The sequence below is a fragment of the Erythrolamprus reginae genome, chromosome 3, assembly GCF_031021105.1.
Source record: "Erythrolamprus reginae isolate rEryReg1 chromosome 3, rEryReg1.hap1, whole genome shotgun sequence".
NCBI classification, from domain to species: Eukaryota; Metazoa; Chordata; class Lepidosauria; order Squamata; family Dipsadidae; genus Erythrolamprus; species Erythrolamprus reginae.
In genome coordinates, this window is record NC_091952.1 from 171,172,139 (window position 1) to 171,191,927 (window position 19,789).

A 19,789-nucleotide genomic window follows, 5' to 3' on the forward strand; every position below is an offset into this window, starting at 1 on the left:
GGAAGCTATTTTACTGGAGTGTATCAGTGAAAATGCCCAGCCAGATGGATAATTTTGAATAATTCAACGGAATCATATCTGATGAGGACTTCCCCAAAACACTTCTGTATAGTTGCCAAGGAACATGGGCGTGGAGATATTTGTAATAGCAACAGGAGTTGAATTTGACCCAAAAAAGTCTTAGCAGCTAATAGCGATTAAGAAATATCCTAGTAGCAATGGGATGGTTATTGTTATACCAGCTCTACCATAATTGGATAGAAGAACTTACCAAAAACTCTACATTTAGCAGTGGGTAAATAGTCACAGTAAATACCAGGACATTCTCATACGGTCTAATTCATATGTGAATGATCAAAACCAATCGTCCTCAAAAAGAAACCCTCTGACTTTCACTCCTTAGATTCCTGATACTCCTTTTTCCCCCTTGCAACCATCCATAACTGCAGATGCTGTCAGGTATTTTTAAAATATGCCACAAAATGTAGCAAAATAAAAATAAAGGGCAGGAATAGAGGCAGCTAGTGCCATGTTTAGTACTGTCTCATTGGCCAAGTAGATAAAATATTGGCCATTCTCAAGGAGAAGGTGAAGACATATGTGTCCGTTTTGGAAACATATACGTCAGTGTTGGAACACATGCAATTTGTATCTGTGTGGAAAGGGCTGTGTTAAAAGTGATAACAAGGTAAAATAATTAAGATGTGACCGATATTGCTTTGAAAATGGCAGGTTATTTATTACATGCCTTGCAAAACTTGCATAGCCACCTGCAAAGCCTCTTCAGAAGTAGATTCCAAATTGAAAATTTTAATATAAATAAATATGTACACTATCGTCCATGCTTTGCCTATTTTGGGGATTTTTTTTCCTCTCTCTCTGTATTCACATCCAAAGCCAAATATGGCACTCAGCTGAGAAAAAAGCTTTATGTCCTTGCTTTATATGGTTTTGGAATGCAATTCAAAAATAGTTGTTGGAAAACCATTTCCGTTGCAGAACAAATAAGATGTGTCAATTTTTTAAAATTAGGTTTTGTTAAGATAACATTATAGTAGACACTTTCTATATATTCATGTTAAAAGCCTTTCAAAAAGTGAAAGAGATGTCTGGAAAGGCATGCATTCTCAAAATAATTTGTATTTTTTGTGGATTCCTAAAATAGACTTCTAGATTAACTACCTGTGTTTTTCCCGAAAATAAGACCCTGTCTTATATTTTTTTGAACTCTGAAGTATTATTGCCCTGCATTCAAACACCCAATTGGGCTCATTATCAGTGGATGACTTATTTTGAGAGAAGCAGGGTATTTTAAAAGTTAACTGTCTTACTTTATTTCAAAATTTATTGTCATGTTTTTATCTTCAGCAGGTTTGCATGTTCATTATTCCGTGCTTTTATCTTCAGTAGATTTGCAGATAATTCTGCTCACTTTAGTTTCATCAGAGAATGTAAATAGCTTCTAATAATTTATCTAGCTAGCAATGACATGTAACATTTCACTAATTATTTAAAATTTAAAATTTTACCTTCATGATGGCCAAATATTGAATAAGAGTAAAATCTTAATTTTCAAACACAACAGTCAGCACCAAACTTTCCAAGAAATAAAAATTATTTAGCAGCAGGGACTGGACTACGAATTCCTTCTTTAAGGGAACCCCAGAGAGTTCAGAGTAGTATATTGCATAATTACAAATTCAGGTGAAAGAATTTCATAAATGGTGACAGAAAGGGGAAAATAATTACAGATGCTGTCAAAGTTCGATTTTGATTGGCAGTCATGAAAAATCTGTGCTTAGAACAAGGAAATGCAACATTTTACAAAGGAAATATGTTATGAAACCTTGACCTGTTTGCTTGTTTTTCCCATAGGAAAAGTCGTATCTTACAGCAAAGGGAACAAAATCTATAAAAAAGAAAAAAATGCCCGATTCCTCAGGTTAGATATCTCTTTCTTTCTCTCAAAGCGAACACAAGTGGTATTGTTTTTGCAGCTTTGTGCTCTAGACAAGGAGAGTATGATTTGTCAAATGGAAAAAAGGGTTTTTCACCCCAGGGCATTCTGGGATAAAATTTCTTAACCTTGGCTTTTTGCCCATGGGACTTGTGCCAAGTCTATCCCTCTAGATCAGCTAGTTGTGTTTTTCTTGTGCCAGCATTGCATAACCTCATTCCTGTAACTAGATCAGCCATGCTACTTACCAATATTAAAAGCACTGTGTCCCCTTAATTGTCTGTTGCCATAACTTGTTTGCCAAATCTTAGAGAAGTTGTGTTGCTCACTGCAAATGGAATTTTTGATTTGAGCTACAATAGGGTTTGTTCAGTAGAACAAAGGAATTACAGTTAATAGAACTGACAATATATAGCAATAGCACTTAGACTTATATACCAGTTCACAGTGCTTTACAGCCCACTCGACAGAGTCTACGGAGAGGGGCAGCATACAAATCTAATAAATAAAAAATAAAAATAAATAAATAAATAAATAATAACAACAACAACAACAACAACAACAACTCTAAATGGTTTACACAGTCAGCATATTGTCCTCAACAATCTGGGCCCTCATTTTACCAACTTCAGAAGGATAGAAGGCTGAGTCAACCTTTATATACCGGGAATTGTTTTATTTTTTAAAAAATGGCCAAAGATCTCTGGCAAACATCTAAAAATTTGCTTGGGGATGAACAAATTAACTATATATTAACTGTAGAGTCCATTGAAGTGGGAGTGACCAATAAACTCAAATAAATAAAATAAAGTAAATGAATTTAAGGTTTGGAACCCATATAAAGTTTCTATTCAGAGTTTTTGTATGGTTCCAGGAATTTTAAAAATAGGAAGGATGAAAAGAATACTTTTCTGCCTTCTTTTGCAATTGGTATATACAGTATACTATATTATACTAATAAAGTTTATCTGGGGTGTAACCAATGAAGGGTTACCAAAGTTTGTACTATTACCACACTGTGGGAATGGTAGTAAGCACGTAATAGATTTAAACTAAATGTCAACTACTCTGAACTAGACTGCAAAAATACAACTTCAGCAATAGAGTAATCAATGCCCGGAACGCACTATCTGACTCTGTGGTCTCTACTCCTAATCCCAAAACCTTTAACCTGAAATTATCTACAATTGACCTCTCCCCCTTTCTAAGAGGTCTATAAGGGGCGTGCATAAGCGCACCATTGTGCCTACTGTCCCTGTCCTACTGTTCTATTGGCTTTTATTTATTTATTGCATTTATATGCCGCTCGCTCTAAACGGCCTATCATTACTTTTTATCATTACTTTTCCAATGTTATGTTTATACAAATTACCATCCTATAATTGTTTGACAAATATATATATATATATATAAATATGTATAAAATAAAATAAAAACTTTAGGTGAGACATGTCTATTATTGAGTTACATTTTCTTCCCTGCTTCCCTGTAACATTTCTATGCTACTTGGAAATGATGCTTTCACATGGCTAAAATGAATAGAAACATTTTTAACAGAAGAGCAATGAATAGTAGTGGTAAGAATCCTTCAACCAGAAGCACCCTTGAGTGAGAAGAAAATACTGTAATCTTTATAATATGTTTAGACTCTTAGTGGTTGACTGCTTCACATCAGAAATTGGAAAGTCCCTGACTTTCAAAGAGAAATTAAGTTTCTGTAGTATGAATAGCTGGATGATGCTGCATAAGTATTCTTTTCCCTGAAATCATTGGTATTTTTTTCTTCTTCTTAGTTCTAGATGGATCTGATGAGAAGTCAGAATCACATTCTCATATAGAAAAGGTCCATAAACTCAACAAGGAGAATACAGAGAAGGCAAATACGTTTCTTGTTCAGAGAAATTCTCTCAAATCTCATGACTCTTCCGAGTCTAAAGAGTGGGCAGAGCAACGTCATAGCAGTAGTTGGAAAAGCTCTCTGCAGAAGACCTCAGGAAAGAGTACAATGGAAGTGAATGGAAATGAAGCCAACCAAAGTCAAAATAGCCCAGGTACAGAAGGTGATGATCCAGGACTTGTGAAGAAGCATGACGGATCTCAAGGAAGCCCAAGGGATGTGGGAGAAGATTGCAAAAGAAAAGATATTCCCAAGGTTGAAAAAGCAGAAGTATCAGAGAAAACATCTCAAAGAAAAAAATCAACAAAAGATGTAGATATCAAGTATGTTTTTAATACCACACTATCTCTCTTTAGATGTATTCTTATAGCACTATGCAGTGCTTATGGAACTGTAGAAGCTGGATTTGTAATACACACACATGTCACGTGACATATCGTTACTTTTTTCCCTTCACTAAAATAGGGGTGGGCATGGCCAGCACATGACACATTTGGCCTGTGAGCCACGAGTTTGACACCCCTGCTTTGGAGCATTAGTTTAAAGATAATCCACACACAAGGATTCACTATACAACATTTAATAGGTTTTGTTTTCAAAACCCCCACTATTTCCAACATGGAAAAAAATGATTGAGGGGAATGGACATAGTAGCTCTGAAGAACTATCAGACAAAGGCAAAAGTCAAAGAGAAACTTATACAAAGATAAATTTCGGTTAAGAATTAAGAGAAATATATTTGTATTTGTATTTGTATTTATTAGATTTGTATGCCGCCCCTCTCCGCAGACTCGGGGCGGCTCACAACAGTGACAAAAACAATATATATTGGCAAATCTAATAATTAAAAGCTAAGATAACAATTACACATTTAAAAAATCTTAAAACAAGGAACCCCAATATATAAAAAACCATACATACAGTCATATCATGCACTAGAACTACCTAGGCAGGGGGAGATGTCTCAGTTCCTCCACGCTTGACGACAGAGATGGGTTTTAAGGAGTTTACGAAAGGCAAGGAGGGTGGGGGCAATTCTAATCTCTGGGGGGAGTTGGTTCCAGAGGGCCGGGGCCGCCACAGAGAAGGCTCTTCCCCTGGGTCCCGCTAAACGACATTGTTTTGTTGACAGGACCTGGAAAAGGCCCACTCTGTGCGACCTAACCGGTCGCTGTGATTTGTGCGGCAGAAGGCGGTCTCGTAGATACCCTGGTCTGGTGCCATGAAGAGCTTTATAGGTGATAACCAACACTTTGAATTGTGACCGGAAACTGATCGGAAACCAATGCAGACTGCGGAGTGTTGGTGTTACATGGGCATTTTTGGGAAAGCCCATGATTGCTCTCGCAGCTGCATTCTGCACGATCTGAAGTTTCCAAACACTTTTCAAAGGTAGCCCCATGTAGAGAGCATTACAGGAGTCAAACCTCGAGGTGATGAGGGCATGAGTGACTGTGAGCAGTGACTCCCGGTCTAAATAGGGCCGCAACTGGTGCACCAGGCGAACCTGGGCAAACGCCCCCTTTGCCACAGCTGAAAGTTTTTTCTCTAATGTGAGCTGTGGATCGAGGAGGATGCCCAAGTTGTGGACCCTCTCCGAGTGGGTCAATAATTTCTGGACGGACAGATGGAATTGTCCTTGGGAGGCAAAACCCACAGCCACTCCAAGGGTTGAGTTTGAGTCTGTTGACATCCATCCAGACCCCAACAGCCTCCAGACACCGGCACATCATATGGAATATGGGAATAGTTTGACAAAGGAATTAATTCCTTGGTGTAACTATAGATACCCCCTCATTAAAGCTGAGAAGCAGAAACAGATTAGCCATCTGAGTAGAATGTTCTTATTTTGAATTTCTTGAATTAAACAATCCTGGACTATTAAGACTCTACAAACACTTTTTTTTTGTAGTGTTGGCCTTCCGGTCTTGGCATTCAGTGTTAAAAATAATGCTCTATCCAACTTATACTTTTTTTTTCTAATTGGCTTGAGAAGATGTTGAAATAATTGTTAGCCTAACAATTGTTGACAAGAATACAAAACTTGTTCAACATGTTGTGGGATACATGCTCCAAATGTTGGTCTTGCATTATTTATAATCCTCTCAAGTCTTGGCTTTTATTGTACAAGGACTTATTTTTTCATTTTTTGGCCATCTCATTGGCATAACCAGGAATCAGAAAGACAAAGCATGCATAAGAAAACTTCCTGTTGGATTAGGTTGGTTTAGAACATTTGGACAACAAAGAAAACATTCATACATAAATGTTGACATGTTACTAAAGAAATTGATGGAAAGACTTAATGTCCATAATGAAATCTAGTAATAACAGTAATTTGATAGGTGTTGAATTCTAGAGAAGGTAATGGAATGCTTCTATTCAACCAAAACCATCTCCCTTAAAAATATTCTGTTAGTTAGATGGAATCCATAGTATGTTCTGCACATATATAATGAGGAACCCAATATATTGTAGAGGTTTGTGAGGTAATGATAAAATGTAAAGTAAAGTAAAGTAAAATTAAGTTTAATGCTAATATTCAGTTTAATGAAAAGAAGAGAGACATGATAGCAGTCTTTCAGTATGTCAGGGATTGCCACAAAGAAGAAGGAGTCAACCTATTCTCCAAAGCACCTGAGGGTATAAGAAGAAGCAATGGGCGGAAACTAAACAAGGAGAGAAGTAACAGAACTAAGGAGAAATTGCCTGACAGTCAGAACAGTTATCAGTGGAACAGCTTGCCTCCAGAAGTTGTGAATGCCCCAACACCGGATGTTTATCTGTCTGAAGTAGTGTAGGGTTTCCTGCCTAAGCAGGGGGTTGGACTAGAAGACCTCCAAGGTCCCTTCCAACTCTGTTGTTGTTGTTGTTGTTGTTGTTGTTGTTGTTGTTGTTGTTACTATTACTATTATTATTAAAGTAAAAGTAGTAAACAATTAACTCTTTAAAAATGCTTCTTATCATTTGGGTTGTTTATATTTCTCCACAATGTTCCAAAAGTGACACTAGAATAATTAACATCTTCTCATCCAGACGCAAAGAAAATGAAAAAGCTTCACTCCTTCTGAAAGATGAGCAACCCAGCAGCATCAAGCGTGGTGTGAACGAAGGAAGTTTTCCCAAAGATGTTAACAAGAAGAGCAAAGTGTATGTAGCGAAGGCCAGTGGTGGACTTAAACCGAAAGAAGCACCTAAGCCAAAAACAACAGAACTTGCCTTACCTGGAAAAACAATCGCATCTAAATCAACAGCTGCCAACAAGAACAAAGTGAAGCAAGAAACTTCAAAGGGGGATAATTTTATAATTGGTACAACTTGGCTTTTAAAATATACAAAATAATATACTAATTGCAAGCAAAATGAATGCATTGGTATTTCATTGTCTACATTCTTCTGTTAACAGAAGAATTAACATTTGGATTGTTAGCTATGCTAGTTGAAAATTCCATCTGAGGATAAGAAAACAAATAAGTTTTAATGCTACCTGTGTTTTTGTTTATTCTTGTCATTAACTTTTCTAATGATTTATTTGGTTACCAGATTCTAAGGCTTGGGCTTTGCTAGACACACAGAAATAGGAAGCAAGTTGTTTTGATATTAAATTAAATTTTACTTAAATGTGCCATCAAGTTGTTTCAGCTCCTATTGACAATGCAGATAGCTTTTCTCCATGACAATTTATTCCTGACCTATTCTTACATGTCTCCCAAAGGTGCACTGTTTGCTACCAAAACTAAATTGGTCCACCTTATTGTTTGTCCTCTTCTCTTTCCTTCCAGCATTACAGCCTTTTCCAAAGAGCTGGGCTTTCACATAATAAGTCTGAAGTAGGATAATTTGAGCTCTAGAGCAGTGTTTCCCAACCTTGGCAACTTGAAGATATTTGGACTTCAACTCCCAGAATTCCCCAGCCAGCGAATGAGTTGAAGTCCAAATATCTTCAAGTTGCCAAGGTTGGGAAACACTGCCCTAGAGTGAGAGCTCTGGATTGATTTGTTTGATGAGCCATTGATTTCTTTCTCTTGGCTTTCCACAGTATTCTCGGGGGTCTTCTTCAAACACCAACAGTTTTTCCCCCCTATCCTGCTTCTTTACAGTCCAACTTTCACTTCCATGCAATTTCTCGGGATTAAAGTGGCTCGCAAAGTTGTCATCGTTGCGGGTCTAGGGACTTAATGGCATTTGAGTTATCCTATACATTTATCCTATACTCTCTCTTCTATTCCTTCTCTAATTTTATTTCCTTGGAGGTGTTCTCTACTACCTTCATTGTGTATTATTGTGTATTGGACAAAATTAAATAAATTTTAAAAAGTAAAATTTTCCAAGGACTTCATGGCTCGTCTATTGAGTGATCTCTGAAATTCTTCCAGTTCCTTACTGATATTTTTATCTTCCATGGCTTTGGCTTCTTTTTTCTTGGTAATTTTCACAGTTTGATTTTGTCTCTTCGTTATATTATTATTATTATTATTATTATTATTATTATTATTATTATTATTATTATTACTATTATTACTATTATTATTATTGTTGTTGTTATTATTATTATTATCAGTTTCTTTTCACATCCATCTTCAACCATTTTTTTAAGTTCATTTGTAATTCCCCTGGGTTTTTAATCATTGAGGCTCAGTACTTCTGTGTGAGACTTTTGGTGTCTCAAAGATTTCACTTCTTATTAATATTCTTCTTCTATCCCATTCCTTTAGCTTTTTCTTTTTTTCTTTTTACTTATGTATCTTTTCTCTTGAGCCCTTTTTCTCTCTTTTGAATTTATTATTCATGTGATTCTCCCCAATTTTTTCTAATCTCTTCCCAGTATTTCCCATTTTACCTTTCGATTTATTCTTTTTTGAGTAATATTCCCCTCTCTCAGTTCTTTTCTTGCCTGTACATCGCAGTGAAATCATCCAGTTTGTTTTTTTTTACTTTCAGTTGTTCTTCTATTTTATTTTCTTGTTCCTCATTTATCTATTTTAAGCCTCCTCTCCTGCATTTACCTGTGAGTTGGTCACTTTCTCACCCGGTTTCAGCACTTTGTCTAAACACTGCTCCTGCATATAAACTTGTTCTGGTTGCCCCAGCTTTGTAGCAACCATTCAAAAATGTCCCCCCCCCCCTCTGCAAGTCCAAACAGCTATCTCTGACTGATTGAGGAACTTGCCTGCTTCTCTAGGTTATCCAAGACGCCTTTCCTTCTTCACCATCCCTATAGGATGGTTCTGGTCCAAAGACACCCTCCCGACAGCAGTTTGTCAGACTGGGTTTTCATGAAGCTCACCAGAGTTTCACTATTTCCTAGTCTGGCTTGTCGCGATGCTTCTGGTCTCTCCTAAACTACTTCTAAAATCTTGTCCAGGCAGTTGCCTCAAAGGTATGCATATCCAAATAAGCATGAGTGTCTCTCAATTCTTAATTCATATTGGATGCAGCGTTTTGTGTTTATCATTTACAGATAACATGCTATCAACATCTGCTCCTTTTGATCACAAGATCATCAAAGCAAAAAGAGCTGGGATTGGTGGCTACTATCAAATCTTCAAGAACGAAATTTTGGGAGGGTAAGTTGAACCAAAATTATAGTTCATTCAATGCAGAATCTCTTAAAATAATCAGATCAATCCCTGGATACTGTCCAAGATTTCTATAGTTCAGATTAAGTAGTAGTGTAATTTGAATGAAGAAATTAATTAGCCATCCTAGTCCAGAATAATAATGTCTTACATATTTTAAATGGATGACCGAACAGAAAGTTGATGGTTTCTGCTCCTGGATTATTCTGGTGGTCTTCCAATTCAAGAAGTCCTTCCTATTACCAGTGTTCCCTCTAATTTTTTTGGGGGGTGGGCGGAAAAGTATAGTGTCTGAGCGGCAGTCCCTTCGGGACTGGGCGGCACAGAAATATTAAATAAACAAACAAACAAACAAACAAACAAAAAACCCACCCTGTTTTGCCTCAAGAGAATTTCAAAATAAAATATTGTACTGTGTGTCTATAACAGTGAGCTCATAATAGGGCAACTCTATCAATATCAAAATGCCACTTAAATAGTTGAGCTAGTTTCAAACTAGATTTTGATTTTCTTTCTCTCTTCCTTACTCCCATTCTTTTTCTTTCTCTTTTCCTTCCTCTCTTTTTTCTATCTGTTTCTCTCTTCCTCTCTTCCTCTCTCTCTCCTTCCCTCTCACTCTTTCCCTCTCGGCTTCTGGGCAGGTTTGGAAAACTCTGAGTTGATGATGATTTTTAAGTGAGCGATTGCTCACTGCTCAGCTTAGAGGGAACTATGCCTATTACCAATCAATTCACAATTCAAACAAGTGTTCTATTGTATCTTATCCTAAAAATGAACGAGTGTTCTAAATTCTACCTCCGAGCATGACACTTTCATGAGAAGGAATGCTGGGAACATCAGAAAGTCTTCTGGTCTTAACACTCTATTTTGTCCAGCACTCCATTTACGAAGTGACCAGTCAGAAGCCTGGGCATTGTCATTTTTTTTTGCTTCCCTTCTGAAAATAGGAGCAATCATGTTGATCTCCTAAATCTTTCATTATAATGTTTTAACTATATAAGATCAGCCTTGCAGGATCAGGGCAAATGATCCTCCTAATCCTAAGACTGTCTTCACTTCAAAACAAATGAAATGAAAAGTCACCTGAATTCAATTATGCTTTGTTTTCCTTTCTGTAGTGGACGATTTGGCCAGGTGTATAAATGTGAAGAAAAGGAGACAGGTCTCAAGTTAGCAGCCAAAATTATAAAAGCCAGGTGCATAAAGGAAAAAGTAAGTGGGGTTTGAATAATACCTTAGAACAGGGATGTCAAACTCATGTCATCACGGTGACGTCACATGACATAATGGGACTTCCCCCTTCACTAAACCTGGAGGGTGTGTGGCTAGTGCATGACGCATCTAGTGCATGACACTAGTACATGACACAAACATGTGGGCCGCAAGTTTGATAGACCTGCTTTAGAGCAATATGTGGGCTTTGTTATCTACTGACTTGGTTTCACCTGGATAATTTTTTTCCTGATGAACTCGCATTGGCTTTTTGTGTGATGTAAAGATTTTAGCTATTTGTACAAAGAGCAGCCTTTGAAGTCTCCACTTCAATCTCCCCCCCCCCAACATCAAATTAGGTAATCTATAAAGCAGAGGTCACAAATCAGGGTTGTTTATTTATTTTATTTATTTATTCATTTGTCCAATACACAATACATATGGAAGAGAATAGACATGAAGTAATATATATATAAAGATAATATGTAAAAATAGAGGAGAAGATATATGAAGGAAGAAATGATATATGATATATGAGATAAGGAGAGACAATTGGACAGGGGACGAAAGGCACACTAGTGCACTTATGTATGCCCCTTACTGACCTCTTAGAAACCTGGAGAGGTCAATCGTGGATAGTCTAAGGGAGAAATGTTGGGGGTTAGGGGTTGACACTATTGAGTCCGGTAATGAGTTCCACGCTTCAACAACTCGGCGGAGTCTCTTGCGGAAGCCTGGAACAAGGCTGCAGCGGAGGCTCTTGATCGGATTGCACCTTTGCGACCTCTCCGTGGCGCTAGACCCCGTAGAGCTCCATGGTTCAACGAGGAGCTCTGGGAGTTGAAACGCCAGAAGAGACGTCTAGAGAAGCGATAGAGGAAGAGTAAGTCTGAATCTGATCGAACACTTGTAAGAGCTTTTATTAAGACTTACAAAGTGGCGCTCAAGGCGGCAAGATGCGCGTATCATGCCGCCTTGATTGCATCAGCAGAATCCCGCCCGGCCACTCTGTTTAGGGTGACCCGCTCCCTTCTTAAACAGAGGGGAGTTGGGGAGCCCTTTCAGAGTAGTGCCGAGGATTTTAACACGTTTTTTGCTGATAAAATCGCTCAGATCCGGGCGGACCTCGACTCCAATTGGAAAACAGAGTCGGCTGACAACGAGTCAGTTGAGGTGACTGGGGCACGTACTTGTCCACCTGTCTGGGAAGAGTTTGATCTGGTGACACCTGATGAAGTGGACAAGGCCATTGGAGCTGTGAGTTCCGCCACCTGTTTACTGGATCCGTGTCCCTCCTGGCTGGTTTCGGCCAGCAGAGAGGTGACACGGAGATGGGTCCAGGAGATTATCAACACTTCCTTGGGGAGGGGATCCTTTCCATCTTCCTATAAAGAGGCGCTTGTGTGCCCCCTCCTCAAGAAGCCTTCCCTGGACACAGCCGTACTTAATAACTACCGGCCACTCTCCAACCTTCCCTTTATGGGGAAGGTTGTCGAGAAGGTGGTGGCACTCCAGCTCAGCGGTCCTTGGAAGAAGCCGATTATCTAGGTCCCCAGCAGTCGGGTTTCAGGCCCGGTTACAGCACGGAAACTGCTTTGGTCGCGTTGATGGATGATCTCTGGCGGGCCCGGGACAGGGGTTTATCCTCTGTCCTGGTGCTTCTTGACCTCTCAGCGGCTTTCAATACCATCGACCATGGTATCCTTCTGCACCGGCTGGAGGGGTTGGGGGTGGGAGGCACTGTTCTTCAGTGGTTCTCCTCCTACCTCTCCGGTCGGTCGCAGTCGGTGTTAGTGGGGGGTCAGAGGTCGACTCCGAGGTCTCTCCCTTGTGGGGTGCCTCAGGGGTCGGTCCTCTCCCCCCTGCTATTCAATATCTACATGAAACCGCTGGGTGAGATCATCCAAGGGCATGGGGTGAGGTATCATCAGTACGCTGATGATACCCAGCTTTACATCTCCACCCCATGTCCAGTCAACGAAGCAGTGGAAGTGATGTGCCGGTGTCTGGAGGCTGTTGGGGCCTGGATGGGTGTCAACAGACTCAAACTCAACCCGGATAAGACGGAGTGGCTGTGGGTTTTGCCTCCCAAGGACAATTCCACCTGTCCTTCCATTACCCTGGGGGGGAATTATTGACCCCCTCGGAGAGGGTCCGCAACTTGGGCGTCCTCCTCGATCCACAGCTCACATTAGAGAACCATCTTTCAGCTGTGGCGAGGGGGGCGTTTGCCCAGGTTCGCCTGGTGCACCAGTTGCGACCCTATCTGGACCGGGACTCACTACTCACAGTCACTCATGCCCTCATCACCTCGAGGTTCGACTACTGTAATGCTCTCTACTTGGGGCTACCTTTGAAAAGTGTTCGGAAACTTCAGATCGTGCAGAATGCAGCTGCGAGAGCAGTCATAGGCCTACTTAGGTATGCCTATGTTTCACCAGCACTCTGCAGTCTGCATTGGTTGCTGATCAACTTCCGGTCACAATTCAAAGTGTTGGTTATCACCTATAAAGCTCTTCATGGCACCAGACCAGGGTATCTATGAGACCGCCTTCTGCCGCACAAATCCCAGCGACCGATTAGGTCCCACAGAGTGGGCCTTCTCCGGGTCCCGTCAACTAAACAATGTCGGTTGGCGGGCCCCAGGGGAAGAGCCTTCTCTGTGGCGGCCCCAACCCTCTGGAACCAACTCCCCCCGGAGATTAGTACTGCCCCTACTCTCCTTGCCTTTCGTAAGCTCCTTAGGACCCACCTGTGTTGTCAGGCATGGGGGAACTAGACATCTCCCCCGGGCATATACAATTTATGAATGGTATGTGTGTATGTATGTGTGTTTAGAAAATGGGGTTTCTTTTAAATGTTTTTAGTAGAAATTTAGATTTGTTGTAAACTGTTTTTTCCCTTTTCACTTGTGAGCCGCCCCGAGTCTGCGGAGAGGGGCGGCATACAAAAATAAATAAATAAATAAATAAATAAATAAATAAATAAATAAATAAATAAATAAATAAACAAACAAAAAAAAACCAAAAAAACAAACAAACAAACAAATAAATAAATAAACAAACAAACAAACTCGATTGTTAAAGTCATATTTTTTACAGTCAAGTTTGTAGCGGTTAATATTAAGTTTGAATCTGTTGTGTGCTCTTGTGTTGTTGCGGTTGAAGCTGAAGTAGTCATTGACCGGTAGGACATTGCAGCATATGATCTTGTGGGCAATACTTAAATCGTGTTTTAGGCGCCGCAGTTCTAAGCTTTCTATTGTAACTTCTTTCACATTATTATTTTGGGAAGAAAATCTTAACTCTCTTTTCTCAGCTTTTGCTCATTTCTCTAACAACAAGCTTCACTGCAGAGTGCCTCAACACTCCGCTTTGGAATTAAAAGTTAAGCATTCTTTATACTTGGGTGGGAAGCCACATAGGAATACCATGCTATAAACTAGATCGAAGTAGTTTAAAAAACTTGGAAGGCAGAAATGGCAAGCCATTGTTGTCAAGAAGAAGAAAAAAACAAAAATCCCCTTGAGACTCAGATCTTAGATCAGCCACAGTTGTAATTCTCCATTACTGTATTCTGGAAACTTAATTCTATACTTAGGAACTAGGGAATAACAGATGCCCAAAAGATTGATACTTCTCCTAGACAGGTTATTGCATTTTAGATTAGAAAGAAATTGCATATACTCAGAAGATCAGATTCTCTCTCCCCCACCCCCCCTCTCATCGTCTCTAAGCAAGCAAGTTCAGGATTTAACTCATATACCTTTCTGTTCTGTCGAGCTCTCTGGTAGAATCCTCCCAAAAATTCACAGGTACAAATTTCAGACATACACACGTTTGAAAATTCAAAACAATGCTCTTTATAATGAAAATTCACTTAAACCAAGCCCTCTTTTGGTATAGCAAAGAGCACTCGTCTCCAACCAAACTGGTAATTTGTACAAGTCCCTTATCAGTTCTGTGATACTTAGCTTGCAGCTGTGAGGCAATTCACAGTCCTTCTTCTTTCACAAAGTGAAACACACTTTGCTCTGGTTTAGTTTCAAAGCGGGGAAAAATCAGCACACAAAAAGTCAAAGTCAGTAAAGCAGTCAGGAAACACAACGATCAGATAATCCTCCACAATGGCCAAACCCACAGGCTGCTATTTATAGCAGACTCACTAATTACCACAGCCCCACCCAACCACAGGTGGCCTCATTTTCTTTGATAATAATCTCTCAGTTGTTGTTGCCTATGCATCGCTCTCCGCATGCGTGGCTGTATCATTAACTCTTGTTCTGAATCCAAGGAGGAGCTACATAATTGATCTCCTTCTGCGCTGTCTGCCACACTCTCCTCCTCCCTGTCACTCATGTCTTCTTGGTCAGAGGAGCCTTCATCAGCAGATTCCACCGGGGGCAAAACAGGCCTGCAGCATGTGGATGTCTCCCCCACATCCACAGTCCTTGGGGCAGGAGCTGGGCCAGAGCTAACCACAACACCTTTCTCTCCTGCTCTTTCCTGTAAAGACCTTAAGATATTTTTTTTCTCATCCTTGGACACACCTCAATGGCTTTCCCTATTCCTTTTCTGGAATGGCACTCAGCTTGCCAGTTTAACTATTATAGAAAGTTCACCTGACCAACAATATAAAGTAGGTTTCTTTCGGGGGGGGGGGTGTCTAAAAAAACTGCCTGAGTAGTTCGAAGTACTTCTAGCTCAGCAGATGAAGCAGAAGTCATGTCTACCTGAGTAGAGACCCAAAGAATGACAGTCATGACTTTTGAATTGCAGTTGCTCTTGAAATCATAGAGAAAAATATTTCCCATGGCTTCTGCTCTCTGATCTATAACCTCACAATGCCAGATATAGCACTAAAGACTTGGGTTAAACAGAGTTGGCCTTCTGCAGGTCCCGTCGACTAAACAATGTCGGCTGGCAGGACCTAGGGGAAGAGCCTTTTCTGTGGCGGCCCTGACCCTCTGGAACCAGTTCTCCCTCGGAGATTAGGATTGCCCCCACCCTCCTTGCCTTTCGTAAAGTCCTTAAAGCCCACCTCTGCCATCAGGCATGGGGGAACTGAGATATCTCCCCTTGCCAATGTAGTTTTATGTATGGTATATTTGTGTGTATGCTTTTTAAATAATGGGTTTTTAGACTTTTAATATTAGATTTGTTACTGTATATTGTTTTATTACTTCTGTGAGCCGCCCCGAGTCTTGGAGAGGGGCAGCATACAAACCTAATAAAATAATAATAATAATAATAATAATAATAATAATAATAATAATAATAATAATAATAATTATTATTATTATTATTATTATTATTATTATAATAATAATAATAATAATTATTATTATTATTATTATTATTATTCGTTTAGTTGCCCTGTGCAATTTGAAGCACTGTAGATACCAAATAAAATTTAGATAAAACCTGGTCTGTCTATTACGAACTCTGGTGGTTGATATTTCCACCAAGCGGGGTTCAGCACTTTGGGATCACATTGCATTGGGAAAGGGTGCTTAGGGTTTAACAAATACAAGGAAGCAGGAAAATCCACAATACTAAAGATGGCATCAAGGTTTTTGCTATGTTCTCCTCAAGTGTAACAACATTCTTTTTTTTCTTTGCAGGAGGAAGTAAAAAATGAGATTAATATCATGAATCAATTGACCCACGTGAACATCATTCAACTCTATGATGCTTTTGAATCAAAAAATGATATTATCCTTATTATGGAATAGTATGTGTCAATTAGATGCATGTTCTGCTTATCTTTCTTAGCTGTGTACTGGAACCAAAGCCTTTAATGTGATTCTCCTCATTCCCTACTCCAGAGGTCCCCAAACTTGGCAATTTTAAGACTTGTGGACTTCAACTCCCAGAATTCTCCAGCCAGCTTTGCCTAGCATTCTAGAGAATCCTGGGAGTTGAAGTCCACAAGTCTTAAGTTTGCCAAGTTTGAAGACTTCTGCCCTACTCAGTCAACATGCTAAACCCAGCAATTGTAGTTATCTTTTACAGGATAGAGGATACGTTTAGAGGATATAGACATCTTCTGTAGTTTGCACAGCTGGTCAGTTCTAACCTACATCTTCCAGTTTCCTTTGACATACTTAACGGTACTTAACAATTTGATATTTAAATTTTTATATGCAACTTTATAAGGAAAGGGTATCCTGACAAGGGGAAGGGGAAGTTGCAACTATGAACTATATTGGCAACATTTTCAGTCAAATGTGTTTAGAGATATCAGGGATATAAGTTTGCATATAAAGCATATGCATTAGTATTGAAGTACTGTATTTTTCGTAGTGTAAGATGCACCATAATATAAGACGCACCTTAGTTTTGGGGGAGGAAAATAAGGAAAGGAATCTGCTTACCAGGTATTCATCTGGCTAGCGTCCTTAGTCTGGTCAGCTTCAGCACATTATTTTATCCCCTGGTTAAGACCTTAAAAAAAATATTCTGAGAGAGTAACAATGAAAGAGCTTGCAAACCAGTAAAAGCTGGGAACATCATTAGCACCTGGAAAGAAACATTTGGAGCAAGTAGAGCAATGGAAAAAATCCTGCAAAGACTTAGGGTTTGGTAAACATTCTTCTTTGCAGAGAGTCACAATGAAAGAGCTTGCTAGCTGGGAAGAGCTGGGAACATCATTAGCACCTGGTTAGGGCTGGTTATTTGGAGCAAGTTAGACCAATGGGGGAAAAAGCCCTGCAAAGACCTGGGGCTTGGAAAACATTATTCGCAGAGAGAAATAATGAAAGAGCCTGCAAGGTAAGAACTGGTAAGATCATTAGCAGCTAGTTAGGGCTGAAAAAAAGCTACATTTAGAGCATAATACGCACCCAAATTATCAGCCTCTTTTAGGGAGGAAAAAGGTGTGTCTTATACACTGAAAAATATGGTATGTGGTTAATGCATTAGAGGGTCATATTCTTAAACCAGTCATCTCTCTCCCTCTCTATCTCTGCTTGAAGAATGCTAAAATAAATCTCATTATTTGGACAAGAAATGCCATACTTAGATTTCTGTACATCCATGGTTTACAGTAAATGTTTACTCACTGAAAACCATATGACAATCTCTTGATGTTCAGCTCTTGATGTTCTTCACCTTCAAAAAAACATAAGGCTGTTGATGCTTTGTTTTGTAATTATTATAAAAAACCATATTCTAAATCAGCGGTCCCCAAACTACGGCCCGCGGGCCACATGCGGCCCACTGCGGCCATTTATCCGGCCCGCCAGTGAGTGACAAGAGCACAGGGAAAAGAGAGAGAGAGAAAGAAAGAAAAGGGAAAGAGAGGTAGGGAAGCAGAAGTGGAGAGGAATGAAGGAGGGAAGGAAGGAAGGAAAAAAGGAAGGAAGGAGAAATGGAGAGAACAAGGAAGAAAGGAAGGAAGGAAGGAAGAATGAAATGAATGGAGGGACAGAGGAAGGAAGGACTGTTGAGGGGGGGTAATTTTTTTAAATTTTTCTCTCAACATACATTCAAACAACACAGTGTACCATCTAATTTTTCATGAATAAAATGCGGTATTTTGTTAGTAGCTAATATCAATCATCAAAAAAGTTGCAAAAGTTTTTTTTTCTAATTTTGTCATCCAGTTACATTCATTTTCTTTTAATTAAATTCCCTCCTTAATGTTCCTTCAAAAGGTGCAACACCAATTATATTTCTAACTTATTAACCATTATGCCAAAGTGCTTCCTTCTTTCTTTATACATTTTTCATAAGCCAAGAAAACCTTGTATAGCCAATCAGATGTCAACAAAAGAAAATTAAAAACAAAACATAAACATATATGAATGTCAGATCTTCTCCCCACTCTAAATAGTATGTTCCCATTTTGTTTTTTACTTTAAAACAAGGTATGTGCAGTGTGCATAGGGATTTGTTCATAGTTTTTTTATATAGTTTGGCCCTCCAACAGTCCGAGGGACAGTGAACTGGCCCCCTGTGTAAAATGTTTGAGGACCTCTGTTCTAAATCATGTAATAACCAAGTCCTGAAAGGTTTGTTGCAGCTTGTTTGTTTTGTACCTACCCCAATATATGAGGATCTATGTACATAGTCACATGGGAATGTGCATGTACAGTGTCACATGAGAAGCACACATTTCTGACCAGCCTTCCCCAATTCTAGTTTTTCTTATTAATCCTAGATAGTATGGACACGGGGAGCATGCCAGTTTGGAGAATATTGTTCTTGGATGTGAAATTTTCAGCACATTGAATGACCAACTAAGCCTATGTGTCTGTCTTTTCAGTGTCGAAGGAGGAGAACTGTTTGATCGGATTCTTGATGAGAACTCCAAACTGACAGAGTTGGATGCCATCTTATTCATAAAGCAAATATGTGATGGGATCCAGTACTTGCATCAAATGTATATTCTTCATTTGGACTTGAAGGTTCTGTGCATTTGTTGTATTTCCTATGCAAAAAAAATGTATATACAGTGATGCCTCGTCATACAAACTTTTCGAGATACAAACCTGGGATTTAAGATTTTTTTGCCTCTTCTTACAAACTATTTTCACCTTACAAACTCACCGCCGCCGCTGGGATGCCCCGCCTCCGGACTTCCGTTGCCAGCAAAGAATCCGTTTTTGTGCTGCTGGGATTCCCCTGAGGCTCCCCTCCATGGGAAACCCCACCTCTGGACTTCCATGTTTTTGTGATGCTGCAGGGGAATCCCAGCAGGGGAATCCCAGCAGCGCAAAAATGAGCGCTTTGCTAGCAATGGAAGTCTGGAGGTGGGGTTTCCCAGGGAGGGGAGCCTCAGGGGAATCCCAGCAGCACAAAAACGGCTGCTTCAGCTGGCAAAAGGGGTGAATTTTGGACTTGCACGCATTAATCGCTTTTCCATTGATTCCTATGGGGAGCATTGTTTTGTCTTACAAACTTCTCACCTTAAGAACCTTGTCCCGGAACCAATTAAGTTTGTAAGACAAGGTATCACTGTACATACTAGACTGAATATCTGAGAACTCAGTGTTATGATTGTAGTTAATGGCCCTTTTTGATTTGGAGTTCTGAGTATCATGAATAGACTCAACTTTCAGATAATAGAAGCATATTAAAGCCTATAAAGCCTCCATGGCTTAGAGCCTGACTATTTACAGCACCGTCTCCTGCCACAAAC

At 39.6% G+C, this 19,789-nt stretch overlaps 1 protein-coding gene across 1 annotated transcript in view; it reads left to right on the forward strand.

Annotated features, from left to right (window-relative positions):
- Window positions 1-19,789, forward strand: part of MYLK4 (myosin light chain kinase family member 4) — a 114,687-nt gene that overhangs the window by 74,010 nt on the left and 20,888 nt on the right. The window contains exons 3-9 of the mRNA XM_070747159.1: window positions 1,876-1,942; window positions 3,751-4,177; window positions 6,891-7,165; window positions 9,316-9,421; window positions 10,552-10,645; window positions 16,269-16,378; window positions 18,914-19,055. Coding sequence (XP_070603260.1) covers window positions 1,876-1,942; window positions 3,751-4,177; window positions 6,891-7,165; window positions 9,316-9,421; window positions 10,552-10,645; window positions 16,269-16,378; window positions 18,914-19,055 — 1,221 coding nt within the window. The remainder of the gene's footprint in view (window positions 1-1,875; window positions 1,943-3,750; window positions 4,178-6,890; window positions 7,166-9,315; window positions 9,422-10,551; window positions 10,646-16,268; window positions 16,379-18,913; window positions 19,056-19,789) is intronic.